This window comes from Callorhinus ursinus, unplaced genomic scaffold (assembly GCF_003265705.2).
Source record: "Callorhinus ursinus isolate GAN/ISIS: 27379988/994484 unplaced genomic scaffold, GSC_fseal_2.0 scaffold13, whole genome shotgun sequence".
In the NCBI taxonomy this organism is placed as follows: Eukaryota; Metazoa; Chordata; class Mammalia; order Carnivora; family Otariidae; genus Callorhinus; species Callorhinus ursinus.
Window position 1 is genome coordinate 26,486,589 of NW_027397075.1, and position 17,330 is coordinate 26,503,918.

Below are 17,330 nucleotides of genomic sequence, written 5' to 3' on the forward strand. Positions count from 1 at the left end.
TTGTTCCTGAGGCAGTTCAGCTAAGTCTTCTGAGCTGTCGGGCTTTTGTGGGTGTTACTGTCCACCACTCTATTCTTACCATGGCGCAGGGGGCTAAGCGAGCTTTACTGGGGCACCTGCTTCCGCTAATGGATTTATGAGCTTGCCAAGGTCAAGGACGGGTCTTTTATGTCTTTGTAGCATAACCTCCACTCCTTAATCAGTTCCTGGTACGTGGTGATTAGTCAAGACATGTTAGATGAATAAGTGAATGAATAAGATGAATGATATACGAAATAATGAAGTCAGAAAGCGAGTAACTTTTACGTAGAACCATGAGAGGAGTACCCAACTTCTAGAAGAACAACTTTGAAGGGGATGATACTTACACGCAGGTTACTATTTGATGTGTTTATTTTAAAATCAGTCATCGGCCTAATAATTTTTTTACTTGTATGGCACGTTGTCATTTCCAACAATTTTTCACTTCTGTCATCTGCGATCCTCACACCCATGCACTGAAACAGGGAGGTTAGGTGACGAGCCACAGGAATAAAGTATGTGTGTGGTAGAGCTCGTCTTGGAACATAATGCTGTAATTTCCCAGGCAGCTATTCTTCCCATGTCCCCGCCACCAGGCCTCTGTGGGGCACGGTTATGTTACCAGGATGAAAAGTAAGCGCACCTCCGCTTTTTGCAGGACAATGAAATACTGGCCTACTAAAGAGACACCTGTCTGGTGGCACCACCTGTGGAAATCACTAAGAGAAATCCAGGTGTGCATTAAAGCAAGACATGGCGAGGCCCATCAGGAGAACCTCCTCCTGGGACCAGAAGAGGACTGGAATCAACAAATGGAAATCCTGGTGCACCTGCTTGAGAGGACCACCTGGCTTCATGGAATGAGCCAGCACAAGGGAGCTGTGGCAGTGCAGAGGTGGGCTGAGTCTACATGGATTCCACTTGTACCCTCAGAGGCACAAAATGCCACTAAGAACTGTTTTGTCGGGGGACGCCTGGGTGGCTCAGTCGGTTAAGCGTCTGTCTGCCTTGGCTTCAGGTCATGATCCCGTGATCCCAGGCTCCTGGGATCGAGCCCCGAGTCTGCTTCTCCCTCTCCCTCTGCCTGCTGCTCCCCCTGCTTGTGCTCTCTCTCTGTCAAATAAATAAATAAAATCTTAAAAAAAAAAAAAACAACACAACTGTTCTGTCTGCCAACAAAGAGAGGCAGTGACTGCAGGTGGCCCTGGGCACATTCTCCAGCGTCTGGGAAATGAAGTTGAGTGCTATTACTTTCTTTTCCTTCCTTCCTTCCTTCCTTCCTTCCTTCCTTTTTCTTTCTTTCTTTTCTTTTAAAGATTTTATTTATTTATTTGACAGAGAGACACAGCGAGAGAGGGAACACAAGCAGGGGGAGCGGGAGAGGGAGAAGCAGACTCCCCACTGAGCAAGGAGTGTGACACAGGACTCGATCCCAGGACCCTGGGATCATCACCTGAGCCGAAGGCAGATGCCCAACGACTGAGCCACCCAGGCCCTCCATGCTGTTACTTTCTTAAGCAAGCAAACAAACTCTAAGCATGTACATGTACCTGCATCAGAATTACTAGTATTTCAACTTAAAAAAAATCTATTTCCATAGATACTCGATGCATGTGGAAGCCGCAGTCAGGCGCCACAAAACTGTGTCTTTTCAAATCTTGCCTTCACAGACCATAAAAGCACTTGCCCTTTGCAATGCTGTACTACGTACAAAAGATGGGACAACTGGACATGTAAAAATAAACATTTTAAGTTTAATAGATTCACTAGAAATTGTATCTGTCACAAAGTGTACCATTTTGATATTGATATTTTTCCCCAGGACACACATTTTGAATGGGCTGAAATGAACAGGTCAAGCTGAAAATGAGAGGTAAGGGAGTTTGTGTGAAGTGAAGAGAGAGTAAGCATGACCCTGATGACCCTTTCTGACCCTCCAGAAAGGGAGGGTTGAAACCAGCGTGGCTGGTTCTGTGTCTGGAACGGAAGAGAATATGCGGGAACCTGGAGGATGCCGGGTAAAGAGAAAGGGTAATAATGGGTAACTGCAAGAGGAGGAGTCTACCTGAAATCTTTGTTCTCTTTCATGAAATGTTAGAAAGGATTGTCCAGGATATTAACTCTCATCAGGAATTTGTTTTTTTGAATATCCTGCATGTTTACCTTGCCGGATACAATTTTTTCCCATGATGGGAGACTCGAGATTGTTTGAAGCCATTGGTCTTCTATTAACTCAGAGCTTGAGTACCACCGTTCCTGAGAAGAGGGAGAGGGCAAGAATTAACCAGTGCTCCGCCACTTGTGTGACTAAGGCTGGGCTCGTACAGAAATGGTCCAGTGTCCTTGAGCTTTCAAAACCATGTGAACCCACAGACAAATGATGAATTTTGCTGCCCAAACTCAGATACTGACACATGATTTTAAATAAACCCATAGAAGTATACATCCATTCACATATTCAACAAATACTGGGTACAAGGTGCCATGCTGGATGCTACGTGTGGTTTTGCCTTCCAAGAGTTCACATTCTCATGGGGAGGAAGGACATGCCTAGCAACCTAACACAGACTGGAAAGTGGTGAGGGCTACAACGAAGGGGCAGAGATCTTGCTGAAGCAGATGTGAATGTGAGCGAGATTCTGTGGGAACTCAAAGGGGAAGAGGCACACACATCTGAGCTACAGATCCATCACCCCTTTCAGGAAGAGTCCAGAAAGGCCTTCCATGCTTGGGGAATCCTAACCAGGCAGTAAGCTTCTGGGGCTTCCTTAGAAAGGTGGGCTTCCCCATCCCAGCTTGCTGGCTGATGGTACATACTTTGCTCATGTTCAGCCAGCATTTCTCCAGCACATTCCCCTGTGTTTCAGAGAACTGTAAGGCTGTGTTCAGGAAGAGGTCACAGTTCTGCCCGTCTCCCATTAGTATGCAGACATAGGCCATCAGGTGGTAGAGCCTCGGGTAGAAGACAGGGCCGGTGGTATTCTGAGCCACGAGGCTCTCCAAGTTCTGAAGGAAAAACAGCATATTCGAATCAGAAAGGGGTCCTTGGCTGCAAAGATTGTTCCTCCACAGATGATTTGGGAACATTTCAAAGCTTCAAGCAATCAAATGAAAAAGCACATTACAGGGCACCTGGGTGGCTCAGTTGGTTGGGCGACTGCCTTCAGCTCAGGTCATGATCCTGGAGTCCCAGGATCGAGTCCCACATCGGGCTCCCTGCTCGGCGGGGAGTCTACTTCTCCCTCTGACCCTAACCCCTCTCATGTGCTCTCTCTCTCTCTCTCATTCTCTCTCTCAAATAAATAAATAAAATCTTAAAAAAAAAAAAAAAGCGCGTTACAGAGACATATATAGGAAGCAGCAGACATAAGGTGACACTCGCCAAGTGGCGTAGCCTCGGCAGTCCACCCGGACCAGGAATGCAGTGTCGGGGGGGTGCTCACTAACCCTTCTCTGCAACCACTTTTTTTTAAAAAATACCTTTTCTTTTGATTACTAAGGCATCTAAGTTATTGTTCAAAATTTAGGGGGAAAAGTATAGAATAAGAATTACCCATAAGCCCAGCACCCAGAAAGAAATATTTTTGACACTTGGGTATATGCTTTCCCACTTATTTCTCTGCCCTCCCCCTTCTCTAAAAAACCAAGCAAAAAAATAAGCAGGCTGGATGTAGCATGATAAAAAGCAGAGCTATGCTTTTTATGTCATGCTAGAGAAGATGGAAGATGTGCCCTATAGAAGTGTCACCTTTCAATTCCAACCAATGGCTGCCCTTTAGGAACGTGGGCCTCGAGTCACCAGATCCTCCAGTTTTTAAAAGAAGAGTCAGAAATTCAGAATTTTATGTCAAATATCCCAATGTTTAAATGCACTGTGTCTGACTTAACCAAATCTCCTTTATGAAATACGTATAGTTTTTATTTTCTCCTAGTTTTTTAATGCTATCAACCTGAGATCAATAGCTTTATAGATAAATTTTTGTTTGCCATCTGATTATTTCCTTAAAAAAATTCCCAGGGAGAGAATTAACCGATGTGCGTATTTTAAAGATATTTTGCCAGAATGCTCTCTGGAAAGTTTATGGGAGTCTTTCAGAGTATAAATGTGTCTTCTTTCATGTTTTTGCTAATTTGATGGTCAATGAAATAATGTCTTTTTGTTTTGTTGCATTTACTTCAATGTTATAGAAATGGAATCAAACCTTTGAGTTTTCCAGACTGATCTATTCCATGTCTATTTAGCCCATTGATTATTTAAGAACTGAAACATCTACTGTGAACATTGTTCTGTGTACCGTGGGAGATAACACACTTTGCCCCTTTCGTGGTCCCGTGTTCTCTCTGCTTCCTCCGTCACCCTTCCCAGCCCCAGGCCTCCTCCCCTACCTGCTTCTCCAAATCAGAAAAATCACAAACTCCTCGAGTAGAGAGACAGTATTTCTCTCATCTTTATTGTAACCCTGATAGCACCCACTATATTTTTAACCTGTCCTGGCTTTGGGATACGTGAGTTTTTATCACTTTACTACTCACTAAATAAAGATGTGCTTTCTTTTCGGCATCTGCTGGTTTGTCTATCTGGATTTTCATATATCAGTTTGGCTGAAAGTATGGTACACCTTTGTTATTAATCAATAGAAGTGATAATGACAGCCAATTCACTTGTCATATGTAATGTGCCTGGTACTTGAAAAAAAAAGAGAAAGTTGGAATAGATCATGTGTGAGACGGTTAAAAAAACAAAAACCTATTTTTTCTGACCAACATGGAGTTAAGCATGTCTCAAATCCCTCATAAGTCATTCTTTCAACTTAAGGAAAGACATTTAATTACTCTATTACATGAAATTACCCAATACATAATAATTACGTAAAACAACACTTTCTATAACCAAGCAAGTCCATATCCTGAGTGAGAGCCAGTAGAATGCTTTATTATCAGAAAAAATAAATACATGCTCTATGTCAAAGAGCACGTACCTCTAAGCAGTGATGACAATGACCTTTTCTGTGTTTCAGGCAGTGATTAGTAAGCAATGTGAACAAAGTGCAGGAAGAGACGCTGGGCCTGGGTGTCCTGTGAGAGTTGGTGCACGGCTCCCACCAGGGCAAACTGAAGACTCTCCTCCCCACAGCAGGAGTGAAAGGACCTGCCTCCTAACAACGTTCCAAGGATGAAAGGAGTACTCTACTTTGAGATGCCTTGAAGTCCCAGGATGCCTTGTTTTGGAACATTTTGACCTCTCTGAAACAGGAACATTCCTAAAGTTTCAGCACCTGGGTTCTGCTTACATCCTTAAGGACCCTTCCAGCAGATTCTTCCGTAGATCATAAGAAGGTAGTTTGGTCAACATCTTGATTTTAAAGCCTTCTAAGACCCTAAGCAGAGAACCCAGACAAGCCTGTCCAGACTTCTAACCTGCCAAACTGCCAAACTGTGAGATTACAAGTTTGTGTTATTGGGGCAGTGCCTGGGTGTCTCAGTTGTTAAGTGTCTGCCTTTCGCTCAGGTCATGATTCCAGGGTGCTGGGATCGAGCCCCACATCAAGCCCCACATCAAGCGCCACATCAGGCTCCCTGCTCAGTGGGGAGCCTGCTTCTCCCTCTCCCACTCCCCCTGCTTGTGCTCTCTCACCATCTCTTTCTCTCTCTCCATCAAATAAATGAAAATGTTTTTTAAAAAAGAATTTTGTGTTATTTAAGCAGTTAGGTTTGTGGTAACTGGGGACCCAGCAATAGAAAACGAATACACCTGTGCTCAGTTTTCAAAAGAACAAGGCAAACCAGTGTCAAGCTGACACCAGAGATTCAATCAACCCTACCGTCACTTGGAGGACTTGCCCAGTCTAGGCTGTAAACCTAGAGGCGGGTACCACGTGTAATTTGCTCCCCTTTGTACCCCCACAGCTGTACCCGGTGGTTACTACATATCAGCTGAATATTTTACTTATGTGTGTATTTTGGCACTCAGTACAATTTTGTTCCATGAGTGGAAGATATGCACATTCTGTGTGGCTTTTATTGAAGTGCTTGAAAACTCATTTTCTAAGTTTTTTTTTAAGAAGTTAACTTAAAAGACACATTCAGGATCAGCTGAATATTTTAAACTTCCATGTGCGAAGACTTACCCACCGAGATGTTTATCACATGAACAGCAGTAAAATGCTACAGAAAAATTCCTGTCCCAGAACAGTTTGGCCTATTGTCTCACAAGATCTTTGAGATTTTATCTGCAAGAGAAAATACTATGCTTCCTTTTAACTCGTGGTGGAGAAAACAATGTATTGAGAGGAAATCATTCACAATATATTTTATTTGAGAGCACGTTTTAAAAAATGGAAACGTGCACATGTGCACAGAAGAAAAAAACCTGAACGGTGGTGTCTCGTAAAAAGCGGTTCTCCCTGAGCAGTAAGGTTGTGGGCAATTTGTATTCTCTTCTAATTTGGGGGGAAGGCGTTACCTTAAAAATTTGTACTATAAACATGTAACTTCTGGAGTCCGAGGAAATTATTATCACGAGGAGGTAGAAGACAGAAATCCACTTAAGGGGTGGGTTAGCCTGGGCTCACCTTGAGTAGCTCGACTCCACTGTCTTGAGCATTCTCAGATTGACCCTCGATCTGCTTCTGAAGGTAGAGAACTTCTCCCTCCATGTACCTACAGATTCCTTCATAGTAGAGCGCTGTCGGCGTTCTTCTGGGCACTAGGTTTTTAGCTCTACTGGAAAATATGTGGAAGTTGTCCCATTCCTGAAGCCTGGCATACCTGCGTCACCACAGAAGAACAACACGAATCAGGGTTGCCCTTGGAATGGGCTGAGGCTCTGAAGTGGGTCTGCAAGTAACAGCTCCCAGGACCTGGGCCTGGGAGCCTGCCGTCGGCTCCCCAGTGGGAATGATGGGATGATGAGCCGGGCAAGAATAGAATTTTTTGGTTGGTTTGAGGCAAACAGAATCCTCGGGAACGCTCAGGTAATATTAGCAACCAGTTATTTAACTCTTTGAACCCTAAAAAAGTGAAGGCTATCGGACACTTGGAGCTATAAATTCTAGGGCTTGAAGACATTGCTCCAATTCCAGAGAGAGATGGCTTAGGCCAGTGCTGCTACTCAAAGTGTGGGCCACAGACTGGGATCACCAGTGTCACCTGGATGCTCCTTAGAAAGGCAGGCTCGCTGGTCCAACCCACATCTGTTGAATCAGACCCTCTGGGGATGGGGCCAGGAATCCGCGTTAACAAGTGTTAACAGGCTCTCCAGGTGATCCCTGTGCCCATTAAAGTGTGACAAGCACTGGCCTGGGCCACAGCTGTTGAAAGGAAACAAGAGTAGAATAAAAAATTAGGATGACTTTTGGACTTTAGGTTCCTTGAATTTTAATTCACATGGACAAGTTAATTTAACTTTGGACTTTACTTCCTTTGGACTTTTATCGGTAAGCGTAATTCATTTTTAGAGTTTAATTTCTCCCAAGGAATTCTATAGTAGATTTCTATTCAATTTTGGAACTGCTCTAGTTTGTGGCCCTTTGTATAGGAATGTCTTCATAGTGTCATTTAATCTCGTCACAAAACTGAAATATTGGACAACATGGCTGCATATACGAGATGGAAAGTAGACTAGGGAATGATGCTGTGGAAGTAATTTAACGAATGTTCTGGAACCTTGCTGTTGATCTACTACTTGATGAGTTCAAGGCATTAAGCCCCAGGCTTGATGGGTTAACGGGGTACAGAAGGGTGCTGCTTCCCCTCCCACGGTTTACTTTCGTGTGAGGGAGCTCCACGGGTGCCAAGCAGGGCCTCTCTTCCCCTGCTACCCTCCCTGCTCCAGTGGTCCGGAAGGACAGGTTGTTGGTGACTGTGGGAAAGGAGGTAGGCAGGTGTAGCCCAGGACCTGACCCTCTCCATCCTGAGAGGGGTGAGGCCCACAGGGAGATTCGTACGGCTCTTCTCTCTGCCATGCAGTGGAAAGAGGCCTGTCTCAATGGAGGAGAACAGCAGTTTTCCAGCACTGCCTGCTGCTTGAGGGGGCAAGCCTAATACTAGGGTTCAAAATTAGGAAGCCCACCCACCTGCAGATACAAGCCACATCCGCCAACATCAGTTCTGTCAACAATGTTTTTCAATAGAATTCCATTTTGGTGAGGGAGGGTGGGCAAGTGGTACTATTTATGTGTCCCCCTCAAACCCCAAACCCTTCTCAGAAGCAAGTACTCTTGTCCCTCTCTGTATTAGCACACCAGTGGTGTGTCTGTAATGAATGCTTGTCGCACTGAATACAACTGAGGTGGTCTTGCCTAAGGGGGATGAACTAGGTGACCCCCAAGGCGCCTTTCAATGTAAATCCACTCTGACGCCTTCAATCTGTCTCACATATAAATTATAAATTCTTTTTCTTTTCTTTTCTTAATCTCCTAGAACTCTTCTTCAGGAGTCAACCTTTTCAAATTTGGGAGTTTAGTGATATGCAACACATTGTTACCAGATAGCTACACAGGAATAGAGTCCCAGGAGGATTCCGCTTTGGAATTTGAGGATTCTGTTGTCTTCATTTTGGTATATGAATTCCAAACATTCTTCAAATGTCTTATAAACAAAGCCTAAAATAGAGAGAAGCAGGAGAGCTTTGGTGGTGGGTCCGGGTGGTCCTGTTCTAGCCTAGTAGCTCCTGGGGAGAATTTCCTCCTGTGGGGAGAGGCCATAATCTCTGTTTACTTTATGAAGCCAGAGGGTCCTGTGGAGGGCAACAGCCTCGTGACCATGCTGCCCTGTGTCTGCACAGCCCCAGCTTCTGTGCAAGTATAAGCACACAGGGTACAAACTCCAGGGTTGGAGTTTAAACCAACCCTGCCCTGGGAGCCCTGCTGGAGTTGGCCTTAGTGCGGCCTGGGACCTGCCCATCTCCCCACCCATGCTTCCTTCGTTGGTGGCAGTCTCTGTATCCCTTTCCAAAATCACATGGTGAGGAATGAATGCCCAGCTTGGCCCTTTTGGTTACTATGGACACTGAGGTCTGCCTCCTTGGTGTAACCAGGACTATCTGGACAGAACTTGTTTTCCAAATCTCCAACAGCAACCAATGCCTGGACCCATTAGCAATTCCACCCTTTGTCCTAAAGCATGAGGTCTCTAAGTATATTCTGCTAACAAGTCCTCTAGTAAAAGGCACATATAAGACACTTCAGTCCCTACCCCGGTGTGTAAGTTGATCTCACCCTTAAACTGGCAGCTTACACCCAACAGGTTCCTCTGGACTAAACTCTCCTCCTTGCTGGTCCTTGTGAACAATCCTTGCACCTTCCAGATGGCTCCTCAGCTCTTTGACCACGCTCTCCCCTTCCCGGTCCTAGAGGTCTTTCCAGCCAGAATCCTAGTGGTCTCAAGACCTCAGCCCCAACAGCTGCCGCACCACACCAACACACATACCGTACCCCCAATTGCTTGTAAATCCCCAAGCCACATTTACCAGAATAAAGCATGATGTCCAGGCAGACAAAATAGAAGAATGCCTTGCTGAAGATGTGCTCTTCTCTTATAGAAAGGTCCCACAGCCACCCCAACACCTGGATCAATTGCTTGTTTCTGCGGCAAAGGAAGGTAGTAAAATTAGGAAGTGCTGGGGAGGAGAGGATGGAGTTGAGTGCTGTTCTTGTTTCCATGGTACCCACAATTCCAGACCAAATATGGCCCTTATGCAGATTTCAAACCCACTCCTAAATCTCAAATTGGCTCTTCGCTCAAACTGTTGTCACAGACCTCTGTATCACGGCGACCAGAGGCTGGAGCTTCTGGTCCTGGGTGCTCTTCTCTGGGCATTTGCCCCTCCTGTGAAACTCTTCCCTTTCCCTCTAGGGAAAGCCTGATGCCCACAGCAGGATGATTGACTGACTCTCCTCCAGTCCCTGGCCAGAGTAAACAGACTAGGGATGATGTATGTGAAAGAATGCTGTGCAGGGGCGCCTGGCTGGCTCAGTCAGTGGGGTGTGCGACTCTTGACCTCAGGGTTGTAAGTTCAAGCCCCACGTTGGATGTGAAGATTACTTTAAAAAATGATAAAATCTTAAAAAAAAAAAAAGAATGCTGTGCAAAGAACAGTGGTATCCCAAAGACTATGATCATCAGTCACATCTTACTGTAAATCCTGCTCCTTTGTCACCCAATGGCCAGAGTAAAGTGAGCCCAGAACGCTCAATTACTCTGTCTTCCTCCCTCTAATTTTGGAAAATGCTTTCAGCTAAATACCTGTTTTTCTTTTTTTTTTTTTTAAAATTTTTTTTTTTTTTTTTTTTTTATTAGAGAGCGAGCGAGAGAGAAACAGAATGAGAGGGGAGAGAGTCAGAGGGAGAAGCAGGCTACCCACTGAGCTGGGAGCCCGATGTGGGACTCGATCCCGGGACTCCGGGATCATGACCTGAGCCGAAGGCAGTCGCTTAACCAACTGAGCCACCCAGGTGCCCAATACCTGTTTTTCAAGAAGAGAGATTTACTAAGCCAGCAGAGGACCATGTAGTGTCTGTTGGGATTCCGGAGCAGAGTCCACATCTTGCGGGCTCGAGAGCCTGGGAAGAAAACAATTCCAGTATATTTCAGGGTGTTACTTGTATTCTGCATGCCCCTTCTTGCTCAGACAAACCTTACCTAAGTCAATGGCCAAGTCCAAGTGACCCATTAAAAGCTTGGTATAGCCCAGTGTATCAGCCACATATGACACGATTTCAATGCCTGCGCCTTTCAAGGGGAGGTTGAAGATCTGTTCCATGGCCATGATTTCATATTTGAACCACACACCCTGGTAGCCGGCCAGCTGGTGGTGCAGTGAATAGTCCAGGTAGGCCTTAATGATCTGAAATGGCAGCAGTGGAGAAGAGAAGTGGCAAAACTGAGGTGGAACCAAGGCAGGAAGCCCAGGGACAGTGGCAAAACTGAGGTGGAACCAAGGCAGGAAGCCCGGGGACATCGCCCAGTGTTGGCCAGTGAACATGGGTTTATTAAGCTTGAGAACGGAGCTGGTCCTTTGGCCAAGGCACGGGCTTAGGTATAGATATTAAACTGGGTCTCTGCCACCTGTTTACTGGATCATCCCGGACACACTCGATGGTTCCTCTTGCCCACAGAGTCCTTAAGCAAAATATAAGAATTTTAATTTTTGTGAAAAATAAAAGCGGTGGCTTATATCTATGTGAATATATGATTGCAGAGCAAAAAGCCGGGAAGGATTCAGCCCATGGTGCGCACTTGGGGAGGAAGCTGAGGGACAAGAGGGACTTTACTTTTTACTTTATACATATCTGTGATGTTTAATTTTTATAACAAGTATGTCTATTCTGTTGTTTAACGAAAAAGAAAGGTGGGTTTGGTTTGTTTGCTCTTAAAAAGAGGAAAGCGTGGTTTCCTCATGAATTGAGAGACCTCTGAGAAGTTGGTTACTCCATAAACAACTCTTTCAAATGGTCAAGTTGCTCCAGAATATAAATGCTTAGGGACAGGTAAAGAGAAAGCAGTTCCCGCTAAAGAAGGTTCCTAATGATACAAGTGTCTCACACTGAGGGCAGTCAGTGGGGAGGCATTTAGGAGAAGGGGACTTTTCTCCTAGAATTGTTCAACTCACACAAAATAAGCAGGCTACAAATTCTGTGTTACAGACAGTTCTGTGGGCACTTGTTAGGCCACAGAGTCAATCTGAGGGGGTTCCTGTATTCCTGATCTGAGTTGTGTTTCAGATGGTGCTACCAGAAGGGAAGGGCAGCCGGAAATTGTGGACCAGGAGAGGACTGCCGGGCGAATGAAATGTCCAACGCTGTAACAGAGCCCAGGACTTCTTGGATTTGGATCAAGAGCACAGAGTCCAACTGCTTTACTTTCTGCGGAAAATATGAAGCTCGGAGGTTATGTGGCTTGCCAGTGGTCACGCCACGGATAGGTGAAGTTCCGGAAACTACTCTCTCGGGGCTCATTCTGGTTCTTTCTGTTATCCAACAATGAGTGTGTCATCTGCTGTTGAGCACCCAGGGGAGCACCTGCCAGGCTGCTCTGCCTTTGGTCATGGCCATATTGTTAACCAGCCTCTTTCGATTCACTTTCCAATTTTGGCTTTTCTATTATAGTCTCCTGTCCCCCAACGCCACCATGTTTTTAAGAGATAGACCCCAAATAGGGAGGGGAATTAAAGGATTTCATTCACTAAATATTTGTTGACTGCCCACTATGTGCCAGACACGTTATTGAAGCTCAGGATGTGAAAACGGTAACAGACGAGATCCCTGCTCTTATGGACTTTACAGGTCAGTAGCAGACGCAGGCTATACACTAACAAAGGAGCAAACAAGAAGATGTCAGATGGTAATAAGAGCTACTACAACAGAGTGACATGTTAAAGAGTCAGTGGATGAGGTGGTCCAGAAAGGCCTATGAAGGAGGTGACCTTCAAGCTAATAAGCACAGAGCCCAGTAAAGGTCAGGGGATGAGCTCTCCAGGCAGAGGAAATGTCCACTGCAAAGACCCTACAAGGGGATTGAACTTAATGTTTGAGGAACCGAAAGAGGTCTAATATGGCTGGGTTTAGTGGCCCAGGGAGCTACAGGAGGAAGATGGGCAGAGGGCTATATTTGATGGGCTTTGTAAATATTTCTGTATCCTGGGCTATTGGAAGGCACTAATGCTGGGGACAGACTCCTGGCTAGGAATTTAAGCCCCTCCAGCATTTACAGTGCTACTTCACCATTTCCCTTAATTCCTGATAATTAATCACTCCAGGAGGAAGCTATTGCCCCAGAAGAAATCTAGACTTTATGTGCTTTTTTATAAAGGAACCAGATCATTCATTAGATGAATTGGATTTAGCTTAATAATTCCTTATTTTGTCTCCTGGAGTTTTCCACATCTAACCAAAGTTTTCCCAGTTTATGACTTTGTAGGGGCCGAAGGGCACGCTGCCCCAAAATGGGCCACTTTGGCATAAACATTATTTTGAGTCAAAGGCAATCAAAACCCAGCAGATTCAGGAAAAGCTTTTTTTTTTTTTTTTTAAGGCTAAACAAATTTATGTTTTATTTTTTTAAGCCGAAATAAAATTAACATTCATGTTATATTAGTTTCAAGGAAGAGCTCTTTGTCTCTCAACTGCCTGCTTTACTAGGAAGAGAGGTATTAACAGAGATTCCTCTTTACCTAAGGAATTTCTCTGCATAATAGGGCAACAGCTTTGTTTTCCAAACATCTCCTCACCTTCCTGCTAACAGTCTTCCTCCCCTTTGTGCCCTCAGGCCCCTACCCCTCTCCCTAGCTCACATAAGCCTCATTGTCTTTGGAATTTCATGTCTCCGTGGATTCCCCATACATCCGCTATTAAATTTGATCTTCTCCTATTAATCTGTCTCATGTCAACTTGATTCTTAGTCCAGTTAGAAGGACCCTAAAAGGCAACTTAGACACGCAGTTCTGCCAGAGGGTCCTGAGACATCTCAGGGAGTGCACAAAGAAGTCAAAGCTATTTTCAGGATATCAAGGCATTATTTGTGTGAGAAAAAATGGTGCAAGATCAAAACAAACAAAAAAACTCAGTGGATTGTCCTGTCTGGTTCACTCATTAAGGTTATCTCTGCCTTTCATTGTCTTTGGGCTATTTTATAGCTCTGTATGAGGCAGAAAACTGATAATAATGTAAATTAGCCTCTTGCATAGAAATGTAAGTGTTCAGGGGAATCCATGTGATTATTGCCCCCATGACTAGACTAGTTTTGCGTCCAGTCATAAATTGAATTCTCCTTGGAACCAGTTGTAACATCTCACTAATTTCTCAGTAATTAATGTGTCTTTTTTTAAAGATTATTTATTTATTCATTTTTGAGAGAGAGAGAATGAGAGAGAGAGAAAGCACATGGGGGTAGGAGGGTCAGAGGGAGAAGCAGACTCCCCGCTGAGCAGGGAGCCTGATGCGGGACTCGGTCCAGGGACTCCAGGATCATGACCTGAGCCGAACGCAGTTGCTTAACCAACTGAGCCACCCAGGCGCCCAGTAATTAATGTGTTTAATAGGATCCTTGACATGGGTTCTTTTTGTATTTCTATGAGTCATGATTTTATCTTTTTTAAAAAAAATGATCCTTTAACATTTTCCTTTTTAACTCTCATTCTCTACTGGTATATAGGGCAGTTTCCCAGGGGCAACATCCCATGTTGCAACGGAGTGAAATGAGAAACAGACCGAGAATCCACCTATCTTCTATGAAGTCGGACATTAAGGTATTTGCAGAAATTTAATACGTGCCACTCTTCTCGCTCAATTTTTTGTCTGGGGGAATTGGTCTTTTGTTTTTCCAATTAAAATGTTAATTACGTTAACATGTAAGAGTTTTATTTTTCTTTTAAATATCTCAGTTTTTGTTTCTTATAATTTCAGTAGATTCAACCCATAGAAACAAAAAGCTTTGAGGTCCTCAGGAATTACTGAGTCTAAAGTGATTCTGGGACCAAAGTGTTTGAGATGCTGGCCTTGACAAAACAACCCAGCCCGGAAGGGCTTTGTTCTATCCTCGCAATTCTGCATCCCTGTTGGCTCCCAGTGGGAGTTTCCCTTTAAATGAGATGCAGAAATTTAAAAGCATCTACAACAACAGCCTACCTGAAAATCATCTTGAGTTTCCAGGGCCGTATTCACTTGCATCATAGCTGCTAGGTGGCCATAATACTTGTAGTGGAAAAAATAATTCAAGCTATAGATCTGCCACAGCAAGGAGAAGCACGCGATTTGCCTGTAGAGTTGCGCCAGCCTCCTCTTCCTATAAGAGAAAATAACACACATGGGACGGAGAAAGAATGCTAGCGGGGAACGCCGGTACAGAATCCTCGCTCCTGGCTGGGAGGTCAAAGCAGGTGTGAGCCTGAGTCCTGCCTCCTTTACAAGATGGTAAAGCGCAGGCACATTAATTTTTTTTTAAATTTTTTAATTTATCTTTTATTTTTTATTGTTATGTTAATCACCATATATTACATCATTTGTTTTGGTGTAGTGTTCCATGATTCATTGTTTGTTCATAACACCCAGTGCTCCATGCAGAATGTGCCCTCTTTAATACCCATCACCAGGCTAACCCATCCCCCTACCCTCCTCCCCTCTAGAACCCTCAGTTTGTTTTTCAGAGTCCATCATCTCTCCTGGTTCGTCTCCCCCTCTGACTTACTCCCCTTCATTCTTCCTCTCCTGCTATCTTCTTCTTTTTCTTTTTTCTTAAAATATGTTGCGTTATTTGTTTCAGAAGTACAGATCTGTGATTCAACAGTCTTACACAATTCACAGCGCTCACCGTAGCACATACCCTCCCCAATGTCTATCACCCAGCCACCCCATCTCTCCCACCCCCAACCACTCCAGCAACCCTCAGTTTGTTCCTGAGATTAAGAATTCCTCATATCAGTGAGGTCATATGATACATGTCTTTCTCTGATTGACTTATTTCACTAAGCATAACACCCTCCAGTTCCATCCACGTCGTTGCAAATGGCAAGATCTCATTCCTTTTGATGGCTGCATAATATTCCATTGTGTATATATACCACCTCTTCTTTATCCATTCATCTGTCGATGGACATCTTGGCTCTTTCCACAGTTTGGCTATTGTGGACATTGCTGCTATAAACATTGGGGTGCACGTACCCCTTCGGGTCCCTACATTTGTATCTTTGGGGTAAATACCCAGTAGTGCAATTGCTGGATCGAATGGTAGCTCTAATTTCAACTGTTTGAGGAACCTCCATACTGTTTTCCAGAGGGGTTGCACCAGCTTGCATTCCCACCAACAGTGTAGGAGGGTTCCCCTTTCTCCACATCCCCGCCAACATCTGTTGTTCCCTGACTTGTTAATTTTAGCCATTCTGACGGGTGTGAGGTGGTATCTCATTGAGGTTTTGATTTGGATTTTCCTGATGCCGAGCGATGTTGAGCACTTTTTCATGTGCCTGTTGGCCATTTGGATGTCTTCTTTGGAAAAATGTCTGTTCATGTCTTCTGCCCATTTCTTGATTGGATTATTTGTTCTTTGGGTGTTGAGTTTGATAAGTTCTTTATAGATTTTGGATACTAGCCCTTTATCTGATATGTCATTTGCAAATATCTTCTCCCATTCTGTCGGTTGTCTTTTGGTTTTGTGGACTGTTTTGCTGTGCAAAAGCTTTTTATCTTGATGAAATCCCAATGGTTCATTTTTGCCCTGGCTTCCCTTGCTTTTGGCGATGTTTCTAGGAAGAAGTTGTTACGGCTGAGGTCGAAGAGGTTGCTGCCTGTGTTCTCCTTTAGGATTTTGATGGACTCCTGTCTCACGTTTAGGTCTTTCAACCATTTGGAGTCTATTTTTGTGTGTGGTGTAAGGAAATGGTTCAGTTTCATTCTTCTGCATGTGGCTCTCCAATTTTCCCAACACCATTTGTTGAAGAGACTGTCTTTTTTCCATTGGACATTCTTTCCTGCTTTGTCAAAGATGAGTTGACCATAGAGTTGAGGGTCCATTTCTGGGCTCTCTATTCTGTTCCATTGATCTATGTGTCTGTTTTTGTGCCAGTACCATACTGTCTTGATGATGACAGCTTTGTAATAGAGCTGGAAATCCGGAATTGTGATGCCGCCAGCTTTGCTTTTCTTTTTCAGTATTCCTCTGGCTATTCGGGGTCTCTTCTGGTTCCATACAAATTTTAGGATTATTTGTTCCATTTCTTTGAAAAAAGTGGATGGTATTTTGATGGGGATTGCATTGAATGTGTAGATTGCTCTAGGTAGCATTGACATTTGACAATGTTGGTTCTCCCAATCCATGAGCATGGAACGTTTTTCCATTTCTTTGTGTCTTCTTCAATTTCTTTCCTGAGTATTTTATAGTTTTCTGAGTACAGATCCTTTGCCTCTTTGGTTAAATTTATTCCTAGGTATCTTATGGTTTTGGGTGCAATTGTGAATGGGATCGACTCCTTGATTTGTCTCTCTTCTGTCTTGTTGTTGGTGTATAGGAATGCCACTGATTTCTGTGCATTGATTTTATAGCCTGCTACTTGACTGAATTCCTGTATGAGTTCTAGCAGTTTTGGGGTGGAGTCTTTTGGGTTTTCCACATAAAGTATCATATCATCTGCAAAGAGTGAGAGTTTGACTTCCTCTTTGCCGATTTGGATGCCTTTGATTTCTTTTTGTTGTCTGATTGCTGTGGCTAGGACTTCTAATACTATGTTGAATAGCAGTGGTGAGAGTGGACATCCCTGCCGCGTTCCTGACCTTAGGGGAAAAGCTCTCAGCTTTTCCCCATTGAGAATGATATTCGCT

General features: G+C 44.2%; 1 protein-coding gene and 1 long non-coding RNA gene across 7 annotated transcripts in view; one reads left to right on the forward strand and one right to left on the reverse strand.

Annotated features, from left to right (window-relative positions):
• The first annotated feature begins 65 nt into the window (after positions 1-65).
• LOC141374004 (uncharacterized) lies at positions 66-5,627 on the forward strand. The gene is made up of 4 exons (XR_012380525.1): positions 66-374; positions 680-916; positions 1,844-1,894; positions 5,040-5,627. It is a non-coding gene; the product is annotated as an uncharacterized lncRNA (long non-coding RNA).
• ADCY10 (adenylate cyclase 10) overlaps positions 1,756-17,330 on the reverse strand; it is a 95,420-nt gene continuing 79,845 nt past the window's right edge. For all 6 annotated transcript variants that reach the window (XM_073899950.1, XM_073899952.1, XM_073899951.1 and 3 more), the window contains 8 exons: positions 14,646-14,802; positions 10,663-10,867; positions 10,487-10,583; positions 9,491-9,606; positions 8,507-8,624; positions 6,594-6,789; positions 2,839-3,027; positions 1,756-2,277 (listed from right to left, as the gene is read on the reverse strand). In XM_073899950.1, the coding sequence (XP_073756051.1) occupies positions 2,116-2,277; positions 2,839-3,027; positions 6,594-6,789; positions 8,507-8,624; positions 9,491-9,606; positions 10,487-10,583; positions 10,663-10,867; positions 14,646-14,802 (1,240 nt within the window). In that variant the 3' untranslated portion in view covers positions 1,756-2,115. The remainder of the gene's footprint in view (positions 2,278-2,838; positions 3,028-6,593; positions 6,790-8,506; positions 8,625-9,490; positions 9,607-10,486; positions 10,584-10,662; positions 10,868-14,645; positions 14,803-17,330) is intronic.